Here is a 26681-nt window from a genome sequence, read left to right as displayed (position 1 = left end):
CCTTTCAATTTAGAGGAACGGAGTTGATGACATAACATTGCTCTGTTTCTATTGAGAAATTTTAGTCCAGTTTTTTTTCTGTTTTTTTCAATTTTTTTTTTCTTTAGCTTAGTTTGGTTTGATATATTATTTATAATTTTTCTTATTGTTTTGGGTTTTTTCTTTTTTTTATATTTTATAATAAATCTTTTTCTTTTATATTATATTCATTCACTAACAGATCATTAGATCTACAGATTTTTTTATATTCTATTGTTCTTTATGATTATCCACGTCATGATTGTTCTCTTGATCTCTTTGTATTACATGTATAAACATTGATATATTAATCTGGATTAATTTGAAAACTAATAAAAAGATTGAAAAAGAAAGAAAGATTAGCAATTTATCTAGAGGAATTCTAAGGCCTTTTGTAATCAAATAAAAAATATAGTTGCTGAAGAGGGAGCAAGACCACTCAAGATTGATGAAGGATCAGATGTTGCTATCTTACAAAGTGTTTCCTGCATTTTATATTTCTTCTTTTCACATTTACAGCATCTGCAGATTTTTCATAAACCCACTCAGCATAGATGGTTGCATCTAATTGCATGGATCTTATTTGATCCAGATGTTAGATACATATAGTACTGCCATTATTAGACATTATGCTGGCAGCTGGGAGGATGTTCGAACATACTGACAATACTTTCTTTCCCCCAGTTAGAATTCTCTTGGATCTTTCTAGCCAGAAGATGTGGTAGCTCGATGTAGAAACTAGCTGCAAGGAGACTACCTGGCAGAGTGAGTAGACCCAGAGATAACCGGCTGCCCTCAGAGGAGTAATGCTTAAGGAAATTATACTACAGAAGGCATCAAGAGGTATGGGAAGAGAATGGGAATATGGTATCAAGATAAAAGATCAATAATGGTCCTATTCAACAGCAGAGCAGGCTCAAAGGGCTGAATGGACTCCTCTAACCCCTATTCTTTCAATGTTTCTATGTTTGCATGTTTCTCCAAAGAGGCAGTCACAGATTGGTATGGATCTTTCAACAAGATACAGAGTTCCCAAGTGCTGTAATAACTCTAAAAGCCAGTTCCCCACCACATCCTCAAGTGCAACAAGTCTGGCCTTGTTCATGATACCCACATCCCAGGTATGTATTAATGAAAGCCGAGGCAACCAATATATTAGGCAACCAATGCTCACTCTCCAGTGTCCTTCAGTCAATCCACAGATTCACTGATCTGAGGGGAAACACTCAGGTTTCTGCTGTGTGAAGAAACTCAATGACTTCCATCAAAACAAGCCTAGAGAAAACCCTCGACAGATTATAAATAATGGTATTAATTGGAAACATTGGGATAACTCTTTAGCATTGTGATAGCATGGCTAGGTCAGTGCAAGGAGTGAACCGGTCTGGACAATTACTCTTTGATTTGAATGATGAGTGTTGAGGCAAAGAGTTTAAATTTCAATCTTTTGTTAAAAATGGAAGGAGTTTTGGAGGTAATTTTCAAAATCCCAGAATAACTATCAAGCAGTCCTGCTCTTTTCTCACATCTCACTTCTCTGCTTAAGTTGCACTGTACATTGAGTTCTTGGGTCATTGTTTTGGAGATAATAGCATCTTCTTTTACAAAATAATTTAAAATTATGTTTACCCTTAGAAGCAGTGTGTTAGATGGCCTACTTTGCCCAGTTGATGTTTAGCAGCTTAACAGTGGGTGAGGACAAATTATGCTTGAGGATTTGTTTGTCCAGGCTCCCACTTTGTGCAGCTTTTCTGCTTCATGGCAAGCCCTGGCAAGGTATTAAATGCAAATCAGGGCAATAGATTCTCCAGCAAAATTTATAATCTTTAAACTGAGAGAATGGAGTACATCTCCACTGGACCAGCACTTTTATCATCTGGACACCTGAGGACAATAATGAAGAAAGGAGTTGACCAAGAGAGAATGACTGTCACCTTCTACATTTCTGCACCCAAGGTATGAATTCAGAGGAAATGGGAACCTATACTGCCTCTCAGGAATCCCATGCTCATTTTCTGAGCTGTCCTACATTTAATCTTACCAGTCATCCTGCCACAGTACTTACAGTCGTGCAGGAGCTCCCTCACAATAAAGCAGCCAGCCAGCACCATTTCTGCAAACATCCACAAAGAATTATGACTCATCGACTTTAACAGCAGAGTCAATATAAGCATTAGAGAGATTTAGTCACATCCTGAAGGTGGCAAGAGAAGAAAAGGACCATCTGCAATGCCTAAGATGCTACATTACCCAAACTAGTCATGATGAAATGAGGATGCGTTACAGTATCTAGGACCCACAATTATGTCAAGAAGCAGACCATGTTCAGGATCTGGCTGAGGCCAGCTCATGAGTTTTTTCCAGTGCCCACCAATGAAAAGTTATATAACATTGTTAAATGGGCACAGGACAAAGAACCTTTAAACACTGACCACAATAGTTTAGCTACAATTCTAAACAAGCAATAGAAGGATAAGATGAAGTCAATGTCCCATCTTTTATAAAGGCTACCAACACGATATGTTGCAATGTAACTCAGGAACACCCTAGACATGCACTCTAATCAATATGTAGTGAATGGGGGAAGAATGGATTATTCCATGATTAAGCTGGCACCTGGAGCACATGTAAAATTAAATTTATATTTTGGAGTTTATTTCTCCAGGTATTTTCCTTCGGTATAGTGTCAGGATTGGATACTAGAGTGGAGCAAATTAACAGGGTGAACAAAAAATTTTAATAGACAAGGAACTTTAAATGTATGTTTCTTATACTCAACCAAACATGGAGAAATTTCAAAATAAACATCCCTGTACTTGAATTAAATGGTTGGGCCTTGCCAGGGCAATCTTGGGCCTAGATTATCTACTTTGGCAGAATCAGGGCTCACTTCTGGCATGTCTGATGTAGGCACCCACCCATAAATTCCTACCAGCGACACCACAAGTGGATTATGACCTTAAGGATATGATCACACCATGAACATTTAATGAAAAAGGTTTTTCTCTATCAAAATTGAATAGACAGTGGTGTAAATGATTCAAGAATCATTCCTCTGGATCCCTCCCATTTATAAGCAATATCTTTTTATTGTTGTTGAACATGCTGCATGCACCCTCTTGAATACAGGAGGTTACATGATGTGGTAATTAAATTTTAACAACAGGGCAATTTCTGTCACTGTCATCATAACTGAATTTCACACTGGAGATATTTGGGATGAAGTAAACAACAGGACAAACGTTGTTTCCCCTTAACCAATGAAATTAAGGATTGCAAAACAGAGAGGAAGGATTAAAAAAGATGGTGGTCTGCTAATTTTGCCCACCACTGAGTCTTACTTCAGTGGTGGGCAAATTACTGGAGAAGATTCTTAGAGACAGGATTTATGGGCATTTGGAGAAGCATAGGCTGACTAGGGACAGCCAGCATGGCTTTGTGAGGGGCAGGTTGTGCCTCACGAGCCTAATTGAATTCTTTGAGGATGTGACAAAGCACATTGATGAAGGTAGAGCAATGGATGTGGTGTACATGGATTTTAGTAAGGCATTTGATAAGGTTCCTCATAGAAGGCTCATTCAAAAAATCAGGAGGCATGGGATCCAGGGAAACTTGGCTGTGTGGATTCAGAATTGGCTCACCCATAGAAGACAGAGGGTGGTGGCAAATGGAGCGCATTCTGCCTGGAGGTCGATGACCAGTGGTGTTCCGCAGGGATCTGTTCTGGGACCCCTGCTCTTTGTGATTTTTATAAATGACTTGGATGTGGATGTGGAAGGGTGGGTTAGTAAGTATGCTGATGATACAAAGGTTGGTGGTGTTGTGGATAGTGTAGAAGGTTGCTGTAGGTTACAACAGGATATTGATAGAATGCAGAGCTGGGCTGAAAAGTGGCAGATGGAGTTCAACCCAGGTAAGTGTGAAGTGATACACTTCGGGAGATCGAATTCAAAGGCAGAATACAAGGTTGTTAAGAAGGCGTATGGTTTGTTGGCCTTCATTAGTCGGGGTATTGAGTTCAAGAGACACGAGGTGATGTTGCAGCTCTATAGAACTCTGGTTAGACCACACTTGAGGTATTGTGTTCAGTTCTAGTTTCCTCATTACAGGAAGGATGTGGAGGCTTTGGAGCGGGTGCAGAGGAGATTTACCAGGATGTTGCCTGGATTGGAGAGCATGACTTATGAGGATAGGTTGAGTGAGCTAGAGCTTTTCTCTTTGGAGAGAAGGAGGATGAGAGGTGACTTGATAGAGGTGTACAAGATGATAAGAGGCATAGATCGAGTGGACCGTCAAAGACTTTTTCCCAATGCGACAATGGCTAACATGAGGGGACATAATTTTAAGGTGATTGGAGGGAGGTATAAGGGGGATGTCAGGGGTAAGTTTTTTACACAGAGAGTGGTGGGTGAGTGGAACGCACTCCCAGCAGAGGTTGTGGGGGCAGATACATTGGGAACATTTAAGAGACTCTTAGATAGACACATGAATAATAGAGAAATGGAGGGGCTATGTGGGAAGGAAGGGTTAGATGGATCTCAGAGCAGAATAAAATGTCGACACAACGTTGTGGGATGAAGGGCCTGTACTGTGCTGTAATGTTCTATGTAATTATGGTGTCATCAGTAATGTGATGAAGGGTGTCATTGAGAGTGTTATGAAGTGATATCTGTTCAGAAGTAGCATGGTCACTGACTATCAACTTTGAATTCACCAGGAGTTTTTGGTTCTAAAGATTATTATATTCTTGGCTCAAACACTCTGTGACTCAGCAGACAGACAAGCTGAACCCATAGTTGTGATGGGAGTCACTGTTGGCCAAGTAGAACATCAAGAAGCTGTATAAAATTGAAGTAAAGGGAGATAAGGGTTAAGCACTTGACCAGGTGGATTCTTAGTTAGCACAAAGGAAGATGGCTATTGCTTTTGAGACTCAGTCATCTCACCCTCAGCACATTGCTACAAGAGTTCCTCAGAGCAGTTTCCAAGGCCCAATCGCCTTCAGATGCTTCATTTACTAAGTGTCTTCCATTGTAAAGAGAGAAATGGAATGAGTCCAGCTCCAACGAGACCCAAGATGTTCAACACTGTCCAAGACAATGCAACTTGGTTGACGGCCCCGCATTCCCCATACCAAGCATTCACTCCAATCAACATTGGTGCACCAAGTGAGCTGTGTGCACCATCTTCAGAATGCACTGCAGCAACTTGCCAAGTCATCTTTTGTCAGCATACAATCTTTACTACTTGAAGTTCAGAGGAAACATGTGCCTGGATGTGTCAACTCTTTCCAGTCCCCCGCTACATCACACGTAGCACAACAAGGACAGCAGCACTCAAGAAGGTGGTTCACCATTCTGTTCTCAAGGACAATTATGAACTAGAAATATGTACTAGCTTTGCCATTGAATGCACACACCTTATCAATAAAAAAAGTGGCATTGTGTGAATTCAATGCATTACAGATGACCTCCCCCCCCCCCCCCCCCTAATGTTATGACCATTTGGGAATGGAAATTTGCCCTTAAAGAGTTCACAAATCACAGAAAGTCATTACAGGAAATCACAATATGTACTACTTTCTAGGAACTCAAATCCCCTGCCCCTAACCCGGGGGTCAACTTTATCATGTACTGAAAGTAAACATGAAATTAAAAGAGCAAGAAAAAATAAAAAAATCCAATCAGCAACAATTCATAATTCAAATGCATAAGTCTCCATACTTTTCATTTTATATTTTTCTAGGTAGAGAGGTTGAAGAGAATCATTAACAACCATCCCTAAAGGGGTACCATACTTCCTTACAGTGGCCATTTTGGACTATTGAGTCTTTACCAGCTCACAGAGCCAGCCCGTTTTCAACTAATTTTCCCTATAACCCAATTTCCCCACATTCTTATCAATTCTTCCTTACAAACTAGAGACAACTAACATTGGCCCATTAATCTACCAACCTGCACAACTGAGGGAATGGGAGGAAATCAGAGTACACGGAGGAAACCCACACAGTCATAGGAGAATGTGCAAAACATCACATTCAGCACTGAAGTCAAGTCTGAATCTGTGTTGCTGGAGCTATGAGTCTACCAACTATTCACTAAACAGAAGTTAAAAAACAAAAACAAACACAGATACTGGAAATCAGAAATAAAAACCAGAAAATGCTGGAGATACTCATCAGGTTAGACAGCATCTGTGGAGAGAGAAACAAAGTTATCATTTCAAGTCAATGACCCTTCCTCAGTACTGGAGAAATGAGTAAACAACCATGTTGTAAGTTACACAGCTAGGGAGGGGTGGAGAGAACAAAGTGAACATCTGCAATAAGGTGTCGATGACAATGTTGGGGTTAGTCCTTAGTGAGGAGAGTGCTGCTAGTTCAGGGCAGGGTAGGTTATAATAAGAGTAGTGGAAAATTAGTGTCTCCTCGGCTGTTAATGATGAATAGATCTAGAGGAGGGTAAGAAGTCAAAGGCTGGGAGTAGGAGTTCTAGATAATAAGATTAGTGGGCAATTCATTTATAAGTGCAACAACTTCATGATTATCTCAGGAAGATTCGGGGCAAGATGTAATTTTTGTAAAGTTAATGGTGAGGCAAGGCAAATTAACCAGCAATTTAAGCTGATTTACAATTGCTACAAATTGCTGGCATTGTGTTTGATTATTTTGCACTCCATTAAATCTGGGCCTATAAGTAAGCCCTCTGAGGATCAAACATTTTGTTTAGTTTTGGACAATACAGTCACTAGTATCCTGAACAGTCCCACTTCCACTTATATCCTGCCAGTCATATGCCCACCCATTAGATCACGGCAAGTCACAAGTTTGGGTGGTTTCATGGTGGGAGGGTCAGAGGAGCTAAGTGAAGCCCTGAAATATCTTGTGGAGTCCAAAGAAATACTCCCATTTTGCTTGGACATTCTCAGGAAAGTTTTTCCCACCTTTGTTTTTCTACCAGGCTTTACTGATCAGGTTGTCTGTAGTAACCACTCCACTCAGATTGGTGTTAAAATTCCATATCATATCAAAGGACCTTCATCTGCAGATGCTGCTGAGGTACCCATCTAAATTAGGCAATGATCTCGTTCCCCTATAAAAGTGGCCAAGTTAAGATGGAAAACAGGGATCAAATGGGAACAGAACAAATAGCCTTTGCACAACACCCAAACCGATTTCCAGACACATTACTTAGAGAATAGAGTCATAATGTTGTACCACACAGAAAACTGCCCTTGGCCCACTGTGGCCATGCCCAACTATTCTACCAATCTATGTTAATCCTATTTACTTGTATTTGCTCCATAACCTTCTATAGCTTGGCAATTCAAGTGCAAGGTTGGAAAATGCTCAAAACAAGGTTTACTTCTTCGAATATGCTCCTGTTCCACCATTGCAGGCTCAGTGGAAAAGAGCAGAGGAAAACCTGTTACAGATGGAAACAGGATGGTTGCCAGACTTCTAGCGAAGTGTCAGTGATGGAGTGTGAGCAGCTTTGAGGAATTCCAGCAAAAAAAAAGGATATGTAAACCTTCCAGTGATCCTTTTACTTCTGAACCATTTACTTCTCTATTCATCTCTACATTTCACTAGGTAAATGTTCAGACAGGAGGATCACAAAAATGGGTTAGTGTTTTCTCTGGAGACTTCAAGCAAATATGACACATGCCCCACTGCTCAAAAATTTGCTCCCAGTGAGTTTTTTTTGATGGGTAGCTGAACATACCAGCCAGGAATGTCTCAGGTTTGATCCCCAGTTACATAATTTCAGCCTGGACAGTTAATCTCTACAACACATGGTAACCTCGTGCATGTAAACTGACTAAAGAAAAAGATCTTGCATCAATCAATTCATGAGCAGAGATTTAAATTTGACATTTTTTTTGGAGGGACATATCAAATGCATATTATACACACACATACATACACCCACTCACTCTTAACATCCTTAATGAGTATCAGGGAGGAAGTCCCTTGGTACCTCTTTGCTGTATTTAAAAGACGATGTTACACAACAGGTTCCTGCATGCAGGATGGAGATGAATGCACAGACAATTAGTTGTAGTGATGTTAGTTAAGGGATACATATTCAATAGGACTCTCCTGGTCTTTCTCCAATTATGGCACGTGATACTTTGCAACCACCTGAGCAAGCAAATGCCTTCTTCGAAAGTTAGCACTTTGGGCAGAATAGCTCCGGCTCTGCTCTACATTCAGCTATCAGCTTGTATCATGAGCTCAAGTGTTAGCATTGGAAATCGGCCCCACGGCCTTTTGACTCAGTGCAGAGAGTGCTGCACCCGAGCCAAGGCTAATATACCTTGCAGTCACATAGCATGATGTTACTAAGCTAGGATTCCAAATGTCGCTTGTGGCAAGTTAGATTACACGGCGTTGGGTCAGAAAACTGAAAAAAAAGTTTGCATTTTTCTTATTGCAAACAGCATTGGGCTTTTCTCGGACAAATAAAGGAAGGTTATCGGTTTGGTTTGAATTGCAGTGCAATGGTTATTTTTACAAGCATGTCTTCTATTCCGTTAGATATTTTGTGAAGTTCTCAATCGTAATTATATTTGATGCTGTGGTGTTTCGTCAATTGATTACCAGGCTCCGCACCTTATAAATAGTCTGCAATGAAAGGTGACGTATTGATTGGTTTTAAGGGCTGAAAAAAATACTGCAAGTGAGAATAAAATGTCCCTTATTGGAAATAATCCAATTTTACGCAATCGATAAACACCTGCCATAGGAGCACGGACATCTTGCGGGATGAGTACACCGTTGGGGGTGGGGAATATGACTTTTACCATTCAGAAGCAGATATGATCAGAACTGTTGCAACAGGAAAGAAATTACGGTTCTGTGCGATTGAGGAAAACGCGGCGACCCGTCAATACACGGCGTCTAGCTCCCGCACCCACACTTCCCTTCCCTTGGGTTGACAGAGGGCAGGACATCCCATTGAGCTGATGAATTTCATCGATTCAGACGGCTCGGTCCAAAAATATGCCCCGCAAATGAACTTTTAGGACATGCTGTTTGAAGCGGCGTGCCGATTCCAGGCTGCTTGTGTGTATGTTCAACCAGATGTTGAAGGCGCTGGGAAACATCAGTCCAGTGCACTGAAGACCCGGAGTGCTGGCAGAGAGACAGGGAAAGAGGAGGAGGAGGAGGAGGGGACACTTCGCTGGTCTCCCAGTCAAGGGTTGGAGCGGAACACGTTACATTCATTTATTTCAGGCTCGATTCGGCGGCGGGGACAGCGTTTACTCCACTGAGGCGGTGGATGTAAAATGTGCGGGCAAATCGGTCCTTTTAAATGGATGAGCCGCTTTAATGAGCCATTGGATGCGGAGACCTGCCTGGCGTATCCTGCAAGTGTATTGGAGCCATAGCTGCCGTGCCTTCTGAAGTGTGGAATATACGGAAATTATACAACATCTAAAAAGGGGGTTGTGCTTTTCAAAAAAAAAAATTGCCAACACCAGTACTCCGTCAGTCAGACTCTATCATTCACGATCATGCTGTATTTCCAAATGGTTATAATGGCTGGGACCGTCATGTTGGCATATTACTTCGAATACACTGACACTTTCAATGTCCATATCCAGGGATTTTTCTGCCATGACGGAACTTACACCAAGCCCTACCCGGGACCCGATGAAGCCAGTGCCATCCCGCCAGTTCTCCTCTATTCTCTCGTCGCTGGGGTCCCCCCTGTGATGGTAAGTTTGCAACATGTCTTGGAATGGAAGATCGAGGGCGCCGCGGAACATATATATTTAGGTTTCGCCCTGTTCCCTCGCCTCCACTGACCCTCAGCTGTGCTCTCTGTGTGCCGCTCCGTGATATGCAGTTGCTTTTTGTGTTTACGTCAAGTACATGCTGGCTAATTATTGTTCGTCCTGGAGTATAGTCATTGGGCGCCGTTTGGGTAACGAATGAAATCGCCACCACGGTTAACGAAATGTGCTAGTAATTCGCCTAAATCCCCGGGAAACTATCCCAACATTTTTTGCTTTTGCACGGGGTCTCCGACACAGTTAACGCTCGTGGATGAAACAGCCGATGTGTGCGCGGTCCCGAAGGTTAACAACTCGTGATGTCTTCAAGAAGACCGATCAGTTTGCTGAGACTGGTCCCCTTCAGTGAAGCGGGTCTTCCCCGGGAGTTGTGAATGGATGGGGCTGACACGGTCTCGTGTTTCAAATTAAAAGCCAGGGCGCTGACATTAATTCACCGGAGCAGAACTGCAGTGGAACATTAGAGCAAGCCCAGCGCACACTCAGACACCCGGGGGGAGGGGGTGTCATTAAATAAAACGGGCAACCGGGGAGGGAAATGGCAGTGGGGCTCTCTTCGTGAACCTGGCGGAACTCCACACTTATTGCTGCTAACCGGGTGGGGTTTTTTGAATATATTTCGACCTGTCACTTTTAAAGAGTGAGCGGCCAAGGGACGAATTATTGCAGGTAGAGGCGGGGATTGCGAGGTTTCGAGGCGTTGACTTGGTTCATATTCTCCTCACTGGCCCGTACCAGTTCAAATGTAGTGCAGGATCCAGCTAACGAAGCCGCTTTTCGTTACTGCTGCCAGTCATAAACCTCGGGGGATGTAGTATTGTGGGGTAATGTTTGGGTTACAGACGGTGGTGGGAGTGTTGGGAAGCGAGTAAGAGTGGAAAGTGGTCCCCATTGGATCTTGTAAGATGAGTATTATAAATATACACAAAATGCCACAATTATTGACCTAGCTGACAGTAAATCATCTTCTAGTTATCAATTTGAACGAGGTCTAACGGGCAGATGATAAAGGGAGGGAGAAATGCCAACCAAACAACCGATAGATCTGTTTATATCCATTTTTATACACTGAATGAACTGCTTTTTTGGCATAATATATACCTACAATACCTACTTGCACATTTGAAAGGAGGCGAATCATGCTTATTCTGAGAATTGTTAGAAGGTATCTTGTGTATAAATCACAATACAATCTTTTTGCAACCACTTTTATTTAGAGGTCATTTTTATCACATACAGAGATTAATATTAGAGTTACAAAGATATGGCAGAGCAATTTATGTCACATGATATAGTTAAGTTGCAGTATTTAAATTGGTATGAACATGATAAACTTGTAAGATTTGAGGTGATCCTTTATTCTGATAACCTTATGAAAAGGGAAGTGAAAGTTAGTTGCTCTTTTTGAGGAAGACATAATCCTAAATAGATAAATGTATCCTTATTTGGTGAACAGTTTTGGCCAAGACAGAGTCAACTTTCAGGAGTGCAAGAAAATTAATTGACATTATGATTTGGGAACCTAGGAGAATTTCTGCCAAGAACCCATAGGGAATGAAATAAAAGAATTGATTTTTAGATTAAAAATTGAGCCAGTAAAATACTCATGGGCAAGAAATTAGAATGCATTCTATCTGTCTACAGGCAAAACCCAGGCAGAAAAAGAGCAAATTTAACAGTGTACAGCCCATGACCAATCAATCAGTGAGTACATGCTGGTAAATTTGATAGACATTTTTTATATACCTAAGTCCAGGCACCAGCTTATTGCATTTGGGAGTAAGGGGCCTAACCATGGAAATAAGTCATAAATCCCCTTGGGCAGATTCCACCATTCTAATAGATTGTGGATCTGTACCTCCATTCACATTAGTAGCTTTGAACCATATTGCTTTTATGTTTTAAAATTAACAGTAATTGCCTATTGTCTTGAGAATTTCTGTTGACTTTGTCCTTTGGGGAGAGGGTTCCAGATCTCTTCCACCCATTGTGTGTATGCATGTTTATGGATTTCTCTCCTAAATGATCAAGGACAATTTTTAAGACTATGGCTCCTTTTCTGGAATTCAGTCACGTGAGGATATTTGTTTCTCTGTATCTACTTAATTAATTCCTGCTATCATTTTAAATGTTTCAGTTGGATTATCCCTCAAACTTCCAAGTGCAAACTCATGCAATTTTCCCTCATATTTTAACACTTTAAACCCTTTTACAATCATGATAAAGCTACATCGTATCCATTCACAGTGCAATATAATGATTTACCAAGTTCAATGCCCAAAACTAAACAGATGGAGCTAGACAAAGGCACATTATATATGAAATATGCCCAAGGGGATTTATGGCTTACTTCCATGGTTAAGCCCCTTACTCCCAAATGCAATAAACTGGTGCCTGGACTCATGTATATAAAAAATGTCTGTCAAATTTACCAGCATGTACTCACTGATATCATTGTTTGTCCCAGCCTCTTTGAGATAAAGGCTAATACCTTTGTTCTATCATTTGGTGATTTATATGAATGGACAACTAAGCCCTTTCCTTCTCCATGTCTTAGTCTCTCATCATTGAATGGATGGCCTGACTTACCTTTCTCAGCTTCCATAGTACATGACCACACGTTTAATCATAGTGAACTCTATTCTTCATATTTCTCCAAGTCTCTCTGACTTTCTTTGTTCCTTTGCAATTTCAAAACCTCATTCACACAACTTACTGTGGCTCTTAATTTAGTGTTAACAGCAAAATTGAATACACAAATCTCTATCCCTTCATACAAGTAATTAAAATATCTGGTGAGAAATTAATGTCATAACATAGATTCAATGGGAATATTACTTATCATATCCCATCAATAACTGTACCTACATTGATATAGTGCCTCTAACATCGCAAAGAGAAAGTAAGTAAAAGTAAAGCAGCTATCTTGCAGAGCTATGGGGTTAGAATAGATGACAGTGACATTTGGTGTTAATTTTTATATTTCTTGCAATTGCTTTCATGCTCCCTTTTTGCCTGGCTTACTGCTTTTCTTGTATTAGTCTATTTAAAGCCCTGCAATAATTTTCTCTTTACACTTCCTTGTATTTGAGTCGAATGGGTTTTTTTTGTACAGCAAGTTTGAAAGAGCTGGGATACTTCCAGGTCTCCACAGCGTTCATGACCAACCCCACCCCCATCCTGCCATTAGCACTCCAGCCACTGTCCTATTGTGTTGAGTTGCTGTTGACAAGTTAACTAGCTGAAGATCTTCTATTTTGAAATCACACACTGCTTATGGATGATTAATAGGCCATAGAGAGTAACATGCAAATAATGTTAATAATACTCAAGGCTCACTTTCTGGTTTCCTTCAGGCTGCATAGCCTGCTGTATATATGTTGTTAGGAGGAAAGAGGTTCTAAGAACTTTCTCCCATGATTTTTTGGTGTTCTGTTTAGCCTGTCAATTCGTAAAAAGGAAACATTTCTTTCAATAGACCTAAATTAGTCTTGATGGAATGTGATACTGATGGCAATTGGCTGGATTTACACCTGACATCAATAAGGATGGTTGAGATTTTGGCAACCAACCATCTCAGGCAAAGATAGTACTGGTATGGTTCCTCAAGGCAGTGCCTTCGGACTAACCTTCAACTGTTTTATTAATATCCCATCCCCTATCCTAAGTTCAGAAGTGAAGCTGTTCATTGCATAGTGTTCAGCTCAAATAATAAAGCATGCAATGCATACATATAAAAAAAAGACAACATTCAGCCAGAAAGTGGATACTTGCCATCTTCTCACCATACAAATACCCATCAATGGCTGTCTCCAGTAAGATATGGTCAGAATAACCACCCTTGATATTCAATGGCATAACCACATTGCTAACTCAGTAGTGGTTTCAATTGACCAGAAAATCATTTAGATAAGATACTAAATACCTCAGCATCTGTGCAGGTTGGAGAACACCTATTCTACAGAGTGTGGCTCACCTCATGGCTCCTTAAAGCTTTTACAACTCTTGGGCATGTCAAGAGTTAAATGGTATACTTTCTGGTGGACATAGTTCATATTACCTCCTGTCAATTTCTAAGGATGGATTAAACACTGAAGGTAAGTTAGATTTTTAATTATTGACCGTATATGCTAGGGCACTAATCGAGCCAATCCAGCCCAGTTCTCAATCGGAAGTCAATCCTAAAGAAGGTATGCAGATAGTTTATACTTTTTCCCCATACCACCCATTTTTAATCATAAAGATGTGACATAACACCAGTTGTCTGAAGAAAGTAATCCATTCAGAGTTATCCAACTTTTTACATTACTATAATACTATATTACTGGGCCAGTCTCTGCTACAAGCAATAAGAGATCCTATCTCTCTTCATATACTCATATTTTGCTTCTCTCATTACTTTTACCCTCTATTTTGACTATTCCAATGATAATTCCCTCTCCATCTGACTATTTTTCCTAACCAACCACATTGAAATCATGTGGTTGTTTCATTTAAGATTCCTGTTCTCTCAATCCAGGAATTACATGTACACCAGCTGCTTTCAATCCTGCTATTAGGCCTGATCTTCCTCAAGCTGTGAGATTTTACAGAGATATCTTGGGTTTGAAAATCAGCCTCACTCCCTATATATAGAGAGAAGTGCCACTGCCTTTGTCCTTTTCACACACCATGTACAAATTTACTTAAGTTGTTAACCTACTATAGTGCACTCTATCATTTACTGAGCACATGCTTTAATGAGTGCAGTTGCAACAACACTTAAGCAGCTGAATACCAGTTTAGGAAAAGCAGTCCACTTAATTAGTGGCATATTCATTGTTGTGGGACCACATTCACCATATGGACTTTAGTGCCACAAGCAGAAGATCCATCTCCATACTCTCAAGGGCAACTGGTGATGGATAATTTTTGATAGCTTTGTTGGGGATGTGTACAACTAGAGTATGAATGGCCAAATTCATCAACTATTGGTATGATTTTCTTTTTTAGCAATTTCTTTTGACAACCAAAAGAATATGTGATGATAAGTCACAATATTATCAAATTAAAATGAAAATTGTCTTGGTCGGAATGTGATGAATACATTATTGCTAGAGTGATATTCTATCTTCACAGTTCCCAATCAGACTTTAGTGTGTCATTTGAAATGAGCTCTGATGCATTATATTGTTTCCAACTGCTGCATTTTCCCTCATACATGAAGTATTAATCCTTTCACTACTACCATTAGATTCTCCCAGTAGAATAAATATAAGTAATATTTATATCATTTGAACAAGAATCTAGAATATACATTAAATTGAATATTATTTAAAATATGCTCATGGTAAATATTTGTGCTGAATTTTTATTTGCTGGTATTATTCAAGATACTAGTTTATGTAATGTTGATTACAAGATCAATGTTGACTACAAATTACAAGATTCTTAAAAATAGCACAATAAAATTGATGGTATCCCATATGTCATGGGTGAAATCATCCATTTTACACATGATATAGTTTGTTGATTAGGAAAGCTCTTCAGCCATGATCTTAAAATGATTTGCTTCTCAGTATTTTGGTTGTGATTATATTTAAATGCTTAGCATTTAAACTGTTCATGAATTTTATTTAAAAATACTTGTTGAACATTTTTTGAATTATAACTTTTTTTTAACTATTTAAGAAAAAAACATTATATAATGGTAAACATGTTTTGTTTTCCCTGGGTAACAAAAGATTTGTGGTACTTTCTACATTGAGAATGCTTGCCTTTTAATTAGGTAAAGAAAAGCAGCAAGAGAAAATAATTTTTTTTGTAAAATGCCAGAACAGGGTAGCTGTGTTGGTATGCTGATGCTGACTAATCGGTTGCTTGTTACTAGCCAACCAGAAATCTTGTTTGTCAAATGAATTGTAGGTAGTCCCAAATTGTTGCATAATTACTTAACTACATGTAGATAATAAAACTGAAGGTTTTACATAAGCAACATGGAAAGAATATTTATACAAGACCGCTTTATACAAAAGTTGATGCAATTAACAATGTTCTATCCAGCCATTTTAAGAAAGACTGGATTTTCCTATTAGCAAAAAAAAATGCCCTATGATGGCCAGAAGTTGTAATTCCTTCCTATTTAACTCTTTGAGTAACCAGGTCTGTTACTTGCCAATGCCGAAATGTTGTATAAAACTTATTCAGATGAATTGGATTTATGACTAATACTATGGCATTTTAGTAAATATTTTTGTGATGATGTAATCAAATGGCTCAGTCCTAATCCTTATTTATTTCAATATTTTGCAAATGTCAGTCTAAGACCCAGCCTCTAGAGCAGCATTATCATTACAGTATCCCAAAGAGCAGCTGATTTTATTATCAGTTTGAAAAATAAACCATGCCTGACAAATGTTACATTCAAACATAAATGTACAGGCTAAAGATAATGAGTGTTTTATTAGAAAAGGCCCAGCAAATTTTTTTAGCATTTAAATATCCATAAAATTGCATTATATCCATACAATGTTGAGCCAACTTGCATAATAGTGAAGCAGCAGCTGCTGTTATTAGCTATAGTCAAAAAATCTTTTGCAGCATTATTCAGCTGATTGTCATAGTCTTACAAACTGGAGAAGGGGTTGTGATGATAACATTTGGTTCTTGAGCTTATGGATAACAACAAAAGCTGTTATTCATAATGGAAGGAAATGTCCCATTGTACTTCTAAGAGAATGATCAGACAATACTTAGCAAGCTTTCATGCATCTTTTATCCTAGCCCAGGGTTTTTTCCATTTCTGTTGATCAAATGGCACATCTTTTATTTACCTACTACTTTTTAAAAAGTTCACAATGGTATACATTTCCAGTTACATTTTTCAAAGAGAATTTTATATATTCACGTGTGATAAAATGAGTGGCTTTCTGAACAGTGAGGCAACAGGAATTTATGAGAAGCAGAAGTGGAAAGAAGCACTAAGTACTTTATACCAAAGGGAAACCAATAAATATCTAATTAATGAGTTTAATTATTAATATATGAAGAGGTTTTATTTAAGCAAAAAGATGGGACAGCTGAGACCTGTTGTCAAAATTCCTTACCATGTAGAAACTTAAGGAAGCATAATGAGTCCTGAATAAATACATGGGCAGGGGAAGACTTAATTCATTCAAATCTAGCCTAAAATAATAATCCCTGATGCACACTAGGGAGCACAAGGAAAATAGAGCAAAATATATCAATGTGTGGCTAGAGAACTGGCACAAGACTGAAAGTGTCATATTTTTGGAAGATTAGGACCAACTTGAAAATACTCCAATTCTAGAACTAAGGGTCCTTTTCCAGTTGGGCAGACTAAATGAGTTGCAAATCCACAGAACTGGAATCAATGTATGGGAGAGTGTTTAAACTGACTGGCAGAACCTGATTTTAAAAACAAATCAAGTTTGATTAGTTCAGTCAACCTCTTGATAAAGGAGTGGAGAGGAGGAAAGTTGCGTGGTTGATGTGTATATGACTTATCCCTGGATTCCTCCCACTAGGGATAATAGGATGAGACTGGTGAAAAGAGTGAATGTTTCAGGTTCCTCTGGGATTAAGACCAGTTCAAGAAAAGGGGGAGTTTAAATTGGACCAGTCCATTTTAGTGCAAAGTGGTCATAGTGTTGCTAAACTGTAGTGATTTGGGTTTTGGCAGTTGATTCAAGAACTGAATGGTTGAAGGGAAGTAACTGTTCTTGAACCTGGTGGTGTGGGACTTCAGGCTTCTGTCTGATGGTAGCTGCAAAAAGATGGCATGGCCCAGATGGTGGGGATCTTCGATGATAGATACTGCCTTCTTGACGCAGTACCTCCTGTAGATACTACCCATGGTTGGGAGGGATGTGCCTGTATTGAGTAGAATCCACTACTCCCCGCAGCTTCTTGCATTCTTTGCATTCAAGTTGCCATACCAGACCATGATGCAACCAGTCAGGATACTTTCAACAGTACATCTTTAGAAGTTTGTTAGAGTGTTCAGTGACAAGTCAAACCTCCTTAAATTCCTAAGGAAAGCACGCCAGCATCTTTACTTTCTTATGATTGCATCTATGTGCTGGGCCCAGGACAGGTCATCTGATATGCAAATGCCCAGGAATTCAAAGCTGCTGACTCTCCACCGCCAATGTACACTGGCACATGTTCACTCTCCTTCCACTTCCTGAAATACAAAGAGCCCATGTGTGTGGGTGTAGCCATTTGTAACTCACAAGCATGGTAAGTAAATAATGCCATATGGGTCTATGATATAGAGGTAGTATAAGAAATTGTGATCAACAACTATTCAGAATTTAATATTGCAGGCTATCAGGAACAAAGAATGAAGTAGTGAAGTAGGAATATTGATACAAGAAACTATTGAAACACAGCAGAGTGATGATAATAGTTGAGTCTATTATTTAGAAATAAGGGACAGTGGACAAGCTATTACACTACTGGGAATACAATATAGCTGAGCAAATATGTGAAGGAGGTGCAAGGACTGCAGAGTAAAGGCATTCCTCAATTTACAAACATCCTCTTTGTATTCTGGTGCTTTAATGTCTTTGAGGTACATGTCCTTAACTTGCAAATCTATTTTTAACTATATTGAATAGTGCACCACTCTCCACCCATTGGAATACAATGTACCAAAGTATCCATAATGCATTTCACCCAGACCTTCTGGTTTATGAAATTTAGCTCAATGAAAGTTTTCCAGCAATCTATCCCTTTTGTAAATTGAGATTACAACCTAAAATGGACTGAGGTTGTGGATAATGCAAAAGGAAAAGTGGAGAAATCCTTCTTGAAATGTGTACAAGAGAGCGTACTCAGTCATTGTGGATCCAGGGCAATGAAGAAAGAAATGTGCAGGATTTGGTCCTGGAGAATGAAATGGACCAACTTGAAAATTTTTTTTGAAAGAGTATTTATTACTATAATCACCATGTCATCATGGTTAGATTAATTATGGAAAGGGACAAGGTCCAATCATGTTTTCCTTTGGATTCCATGTGTCTTAACCTTCTGGACTAGACTACCATGCGGGATTTGTCAAATGCCTTACTAAAGTCCATGTAGACAATGTCTATCATGTCTTCATCAATTTTCTTGGTTACCTCCTTAAAAAAATTTCACTCAAGTTCATGAGACAGGATTTCCCCTTCATAAAGCCATGCTGACTTTCCCTGGTCAATCTTTGCCTTTCCAAATGTACATAAATCCTATCCCGTCGGACTTTTACCAATAGTTTTCTTAGCACTTGCGTAAGGCTCAATGGCCTGTAGCTACCTCCGCTGCATTAGCTATACTCCAGTCTTCTGGCACCTCACATGGCTAACAAGGATGAAAAAAATCTGTCAGGCCCCCACCTATATGCTCCCTTACCTTCCATAGAAATCTGGGATAGATCTCATCTAGACCAGGGGATTTATCAATCTTTGTGTGTCCCAAGATATCGCACTCCTCCTTCTTAATGCCTGATCTGTTCCAGACTATCCACGTATCCCTCCCTGAACCCACTATCTTCCATGTCCTTCTCTGTAAATGCATTTGAGAAATATTCATTTAGGACCTCTCCTGTGACATCTGGCTTCACACATAGATTACCCTTTTGGTCCCTAGGGGGACCCATCCTCTCCCTGGCTACCTTCTTGCTCCTGATATCTTCCAGAATTTCTTGCTATTCTCCTTAATCTTACTTGCCAGGAATATTTCCTGGCCCCTTTTGGTCCTCCTAATTCTTTCTTAAGTTCTCTCCTACACACTCTGTATTCTTTGAGACTTCAACTCTAGTTGCCTATACTCGCCATATGCTCTTTCTTCAGATCAAAGCCTCAATATCCTTTGTCATTCAAGTTTCCCTAATTGCTCTCTTTGTCCTTCACCCTTACTACAACATATTGGCACTGGATTCTTGCTAACTCTTTTAAAAAGACTTCCAGATGTCAGCTGTTTTATAGGCAAGTATCTGCTCCCAATTTACTTTTGCTATGTCCTCTTTTATGCCATTGAAATCAGCCTTCCGCCCTCCTTTATTCCCCCCCCCCCCCTGCTATTTAGGACCTCATTTTGAGAACCAGCCCTTATCACTTTCTCAACTACCTTGAAACTTAAGGAATTATGGTTGTCGTTCCTAAAGTGTTCTACCACTTGCACAGTTTCACTTACAAAGACAAGGTTGGGTATAGCCCCCTCTCCTGTAGGACTCGACATATTGTCCCAAAAAACTTTCTTGGACTCGCTTATCAAATTCCACCCCATTTAAGCCCTTTATATTAAGGCAATCCCTCCAGAAGTCTTCACTATAGAAGATGAGTTTGCCAATGTAGCAGTAAAGAAAGAGCCTAGACTGAATTTGCATAGGACAAAAATAGATAAATTACTTGGAAATTGGCAGAAGAATCTGCATGAGATTTATCCTAGGTTATTCGGGAAAGTAAGAGTGGAAATTGCATGGACTCTGACCATGACTTTCTAATTGTCCTTGGATTATGTTCTGTTTAGGGCTTCAAAGATCAATCTGTCTAACATCAGTGGTGGGAGATTATTGAAGGTGACATTCTGGGACAAAGTGTTTTGCCACTTGAAAAAGCATGGGCGGATAAATTAAAGTCAGCACAGATCACTTAAAGGCAAATCACGATGGGCAAACTTGTCATGTTGTTTGAAGTAACAGAGAGGAGAAATGAAGGCAGTGTGCCTAACATGTTTATGTGAACCTTAAAACAGAGTTTGATGATGTGATGTAATATAAGCATGTTAGAGAAACAAACTAAACCTACGTTACGGTAAGCAAGGAGTAGAGATGAAATGTTTTTTTCCTGACAGCACTGCTTAAAAGGGTGGAAGAATAAGATTCAGTAGTAAAATTCCAAAGAGGAAAATTTGGATATGCAATTAAAGAAAAGTATTACAGGGCTACACAAGTGGAAGAGATGCTGATATGACTTTTCTTTTACAAACTCACATTACCTCAAAGAGCATTTGGCCAATGACATGCCTCTTAAAATATAAGCACTGTTGTAACATAGAACACAGAGCAGCCAAGTTCTGCAAAATATGCTTTCACAAACATTGAAGGGTCATTCACAAGTGTATTTTAAAATATTACATTTGGAAAGGCAAGAGTTGATCAGAGATGATCAACATGGCCTTGTGCAGGAGAAATCCTGTCTCACTAATTTGATTGAGTATTTTTAGGAGATAACTTAGAAGGATGATGAAGGTTGACGTTGTTGAAAGGTCCCACGTATTAGGCTGATCCAGAAAGTTAAGGTACATGGGATCCAAAATTGGCTTGCTGATGGGAGGCAGAGGGTAGTGGTGGTAAGGTACTTTTCTGATTGGAAGTCTGTGACCAGTGATGTACTGCAGGGATCATTGCTGGGATCCTTGTTGTTTGTAATTGTATGTTAACGACTTGGATGTGCATGTAGGAGATATTACCAGTAAGTTTGTGAATGATACGAAAGTTGCTGGTGTTGTGGATAGTGAGGAAGATTGTCTAAGGCTATAGAAGGATATGGATCAGATGGACTGTTGGCAGACAGAATTTAATCCCTACAAATGTAAGGTGATGCATTTTGGGAAGTCAGACAGGGGTAGGACATGTACAGTGAATGATCGGGCACTAAGGAATATTGATGCTCACAGGGACCTTGGGGCTCTAGTCCATTGTTCCTTGAAAGTGGCAACAATAGGGTGATGAACGCATGTGATATGTTTACCTTCATAGGTCAGGGCATAGAATGTAAAAGCAGGGACATTATGTTGCAACTTTACAAAACACTGGTTAGATCACACTTGGAGTATTAAGATAAGATACCTTTATTAGTCATGTGTACATCGAAACAAACAGTGAAATACACTTTTGCATATTGTGTTCTGGGGGTAGCCCACAAGTGTCGCCACGCTTCCGGTGACAACATAGCATGCCCACAACTTCCTAACCTGTACGTCTTTTTGGAATGTGGGAAGAAACCGGAGCACCCGGAGGAAACCCATGCAGACATGGGGAGAACATACAAACTCCTTACAGTGGTCGGAATTGAACCCAGGTCACTGACGCTGTAGTAGTGTTACGCTAACTGCTACACTACCGTGCCTGCAGTTCTGATCGCCACACTATAGGAAGAATGGGGTTGTACTGGAGATATTGTAGATGAGATTCACCAGGATTTTGTCTGTGTTGGAGGACTTTAGTTAGGGGGTGAGATTGGATAGCCTGGACTTGTTTTTCCTGGAGTGAAGAAGGCTGAGAGGTGACCTGATAGAAGTGTATAAACCTTAAAAGGCATAGACAGGGTAGATAGTTGGAATCTTTTTCCCATAGTATCAAAAGTAAGAATGTGTAGGTTTAAGGAGAGAGGAAACTGTTTTAAAGGGGATATGAGGGGCAAGTTCTTTTTTAACTTGAGGTTCATTCATATCTGGAACTCGCTGCCAGAGGAGGTGGTGGAGACAAATACAATCACTGTTTAAGAAGCATTTAGACAAGTACTCAAGTAGGCATGGCATAGAAGGCCACAGAGCTAGTGCAGGCTAATAGGATTGGTGTAGATGGGCAAAGAGGTCATCAGGGATTTGGTGAACCAAGGGGCCTGTTCCTGTACTGTATGAATCCAATGCAAGTATACCAAGTCGATCAGAAATTCATCCTTAATCGCTGCCTTCACCCATTGCATGCATTGAAAAATGAGCCCTCCTCATCCATCTGTTTTGCTAATGAGATCTTGGGGATGGATCACTTTTTGTCTGGTGCCTCCCCTTTGACTTTGCCACCATGACTGACCTTACGAGGCTGCTGGACATAGTGTCATTGATGCTGCGTAAGCCTCCCCACATCAAAGTTATGATCTGGAGAGAAGATTGATTAATGTAATGTCATGCTTTCCTCCACAAGTCATCACTTTTCATTCTCATGTAGAGGATTCACTTGCACTTTATGTGCACCCAAAATATCCTTGTGGTGATGTAGCAGTACAGATGGTCATGAGGGTGCCTACTGCAGATCAGATTAAAGGGAATGTGACAAACAAAGGAAGCATTGTATTGATCGCATCTGCCTCCTGTATGTGTGTGTCTTGATATGTGTGTTGTTGCTGTCTGGCTACTACAGAGAGAGTCTTTAAGAGCTAACGTCCTTTTGAGATTGCTGCACAGCAAGGTGCCAGCAGCTCCAGTCAATTGAGGCTGGTCCAATAGGGAAAACACAGGCAGAACCCCTTTATCCCACCTTTCTGCATGTAAAACACCATGAGATTGTCTCAAATAGGTTTGGTTTGGTTTATTATTGTCACTTGTACTGAGATACAGTGAAAAACTTGTGTTGCATACCAATTGTACAGGTCAATTCATCACACAGTGCAGTTACATTGGGTTAGTACAGAGTGCATTGATGTAGTACAGGTAAAAACAATAACAATACAGAGTAAAGTGTCACAGCTACAGAGAAAGTGCAGTGCAATAAGGTCCCAGGTCACAAGGTAGATAGTGAGGTCATAGTCCATCTCATTGTGTAAGGGAAGCGTTCAATAGTCTTATCACAGTGGGGTAGAAGCTGTCCTTAAGCCTGGTGGTACGTGCCCTCAGGCTCCTGTATCTTCTACCTGATGGAAGAGGAGAGAAGAGAGAATGTCCCAGGTGGGTGGGATCTTTGATTATGACCAATTAGGGCCTTTGACCAATTTCTCAATTATTTGAGCAAGACCAGTTGAATGCTAGATACAATGATGTTTTAGTACACCAAGTGTAGGTGAGATTCAATTTCTGGGCAATAGATTAATTTTGAAAGCAATGAAACACAAGAGGAACACAATGGAGACTTGTGCGAACACATTTTGTACATCACATTTTTTGATACAGACATGTTAGATGGTGCGAATAATCACAGTAAATTATATTGATTATCCGTGCAGATTATGCACATTAACATTTCAAAATCTAGTGTTTTGTTTTTCCTTGTTCATCTAAAGATGATCCTTCTGTATAATTCCTGTTTCTATTTTATTTTAATTTGTTTATCATTTGAGGTCAATGACTTTATATCTGAATGGTTCTGATGCAATATCAGTGCCCTGAAGCATTAATTTAACTTCTTTATAAATAGATACTGCTGAGAAAATACAGTATTTTTTAAATTCAGAATTCCAGTATCTGCAATATTTTAGTTTTGAGTCATTTTATCAGTGTTTACTGTTTTGTCTGTTACTTCCTCAAACCTCAGATCCTGTAGATTCCACCATTCATTTCATTCACAAATATATTAGACCAAATAATGCTGACTAATAGCTGAGGGCTCTGACACCTTTCAGCCATTCAAACGTCAGCACGTTTCAGACTTCCATATGTGAAATAGAGGTTTGAGGCAAGCTAGAGGTCAGGTACTGATGCTGATTCTATTGAAGGGGACCCTTGAACTCCCAGCAGAAATGAGCTTTCATTATTTATTTAAGATAGCACTCATAATTTTAATTGATTTTTAGTGTATCTTTGTGTTTTGTACCTTAATAAATTTTAAGAACTTATGGAAAAATAACATTTTTAACATATTCTGGGTATTACAGAATGTTTGAGAATGTTGGAGATGTTCTCAAATATTTAAAGGCTCTGGCAGTGCTGGCTTTAAAGGATCCTGGGCAAGGCCCTCCTGGCAGTCAAAGCTGTCCTTTCAGTCTGGCTTAAGAAGTGTTCAGTATTCAGAAGCTTGCATGAGGAGCCATGTAGAACAAGTAGCATGGTCAATGATTTTCAGGCACCAGAAGATCAACCCAGGTATGTTTCTAATATATCAGAATCAGGTTTATTATTACTGACATATGTCGTGAAATGTGTTGTTTTGTGGCAGCAGTACAGTGCAAGACATAAACATTACTATAAGGTACAAAAAAATAGTGCAAAAGAGGAATAGCGAGGCAGTGGTCATGGATTGTTCAGAAATCTGATGGCGGAGGGGAAGAAGCTGTTCCTAAAATGTTGAGTGTGTGTCTTCAGGCTCTTGTACCTCCTCCCCAATGGCAGTAATGAGAAGAGGGCATGCCCTGGATGGTGAGGGTCCTTATTGATGTATGCAATCTTGAGCCACCGTCTCTTGAAGATGTCCTTGATGGTGGGGAGGGTTGTACCTGTGATGGAGCTGGCTGAGTCTACAACCCTTTGCAGTCTTTTGCGATCCTGCTCATTGGAGCCTCCATACCAGGCGGTGATGCAACCAGTCAAAATGCTTTTTAACTATTTTACATTTTTCAATCAATGTGTTTTTAAATGAGTCTGTTTATCAGAGCCACATCACTTTCCATGCCATGGCATTTCATGTATTTACCTAAATACTTAAATGTTGTCAGAGTACCAGCCTTTACCATGCTCTCAGGCAGTGCGTTCCAGATATTATTTACTCTTTGAGTGAAAAGAGATTCTTTCCAAGTCCTTTCTAAATCTCATACTCCTTACATTCCCCTGAGCAGAGGGTGCAGGTGTAAAGGTTTCTCACTATCTTGATGTGGAAACACTCATCAGATCAGGCAGCATCTGTAGAAACAGAAACAGTTAATGTTTCAGGTTAAAGATTCTTCTCAATACCATGAGCATCTTTTTGACTTCTCTATGCAGCAACAGGGAAATCGTATTTGCTTTTATAGCCACATAAGCACCTGTCTATTCCCCTCACTATCAAGTCACTTATTGCCCTTGGACTTCTGCTCCTGCAGTACGCCACCAACCCCCCCCCCCCCCCACCCCAACCTCGACCCTTGCCAGTGCAGCTGAACCACCCACAGTGCCACAATCTTGGCACAGATTGCATTTCTCAGAGGAACATTCACCCCCACCATTTCCCAACACGAAAAAATTGGCATAGATTAAGATGCACTCTGAAGCTTTCCTGATGACCTGCTTGCCTCCCTTCCTCTGCCTGATGGCCACCCCTTCCCTCTCTGGCTGCATCTCCCTAACCCATGGGGTGATCCCCTCTTAAGAACGTGCAAAACTTTCAACCTCATGGATATACTGTAGTGTCACCAGCTGATGCTCAAATTCTGAAACTCAGTACTCAAGCTGGCCAAACTAGAGGCACCTTCGGCAAATGCAGTTATCCTGATTGCAAGGAGCACTAAAAAATTTCCACATGCTGCAGGTTGTTCCATACATACTTGTAATTTTAAAAAATAGCCCCTTGAAATGTAATACAAGTGGAAAGGAATTACCTTTTAAAATAAGCTCCTAATCACCCCCACTTAGTTAATGAATACTAATCATGCAAGGGATCTTAATTCACTCCAAATACTGCTTACCATAATTTAAAATCTTTATCTATGTCTAATGAGTTGCAGTAGTAAAACCAGTAGAAATATCCATCTAATTACCAAGCTGAGCCTGCATGATTTTTCACCTCAGTGGGTCTCTGTGTCCACACTGTATTTGAACTATGTTAAAATATTATTTCTCAACCTCCCATTTTAAACACCCAAACAACTGACTTCATTTGATCTCAGTCTGAAATGTGCGCTCCCCTCGCTGCTGCTGACTGCAGGTCTTGCTGCAGCCTCCCACTCACTTCATGCACCGGTTGTTGTCTCCTGCACTCTTGCAGGATTTGCCTAGTCACTTTGGTGTCCAAAAATCTTTTGCTGTCAGCTTGAATATATCCACAGCCACCAGAGGTAGAATTCCAAAGATTTACACCCCTCTGCATGAAGACATTTCTACTTCATCATCTTAAAAGACTGACCACTTAACCTTGCCCAAGACTTTCCACCCATATGAAACTACCTCCCAGCACCCATCATGTCATTTCCTCTCAGAATCTTGTAATGGTTTTTCTATTTTTTTCTATTGATTTATTTTTCAATATGCAGGTC

The 26681-nt window shown here is 39.9% G+C and overlaps 1 protein-coding gene across 1 annotated transcript in view; it reads left to right on the top strand.

Moving 5' to 3' along the window:
- The first annotated feature begins 9204 nt into the window (after window positions 1-9204).
- The window catches only part of LOC127568201 (phospholipid phosphatase-related protein type 5-like), a 112549-nt gene continuing 95072 nt past the window's right edge, over window positions 9205-26681 (top strand). The window contains 1 exon segment of the mRNA XM_052011678.1: window positions 9205-9741. Coding sequence (XP_051867638.1) covers window positions 9538-9741 — 204 coding nt within the window. The 5' untranslated portion in view covers window positions 9205-9537.

The sequence above is a fragment of the Pristis pectinata genome, chromosome 3 (assembly GCF_009764475.1).
Source record: "Pristis pectinata isolate sPriPec2 chromosome 3, sPriPec2.1.pri, whole genome shotgun sequence".
NCBI lineage: Eukaryota > Metazoa > Chordata > Chondrichthyes > Rhinopristiformes > Pristidae > Pristis > Pristis pectinata.
The sequence above is the reverse complement of the archived record's forward strand: the minus strand, read 5'-3'. Positions and strand labels throughout refer to the sequence as shown.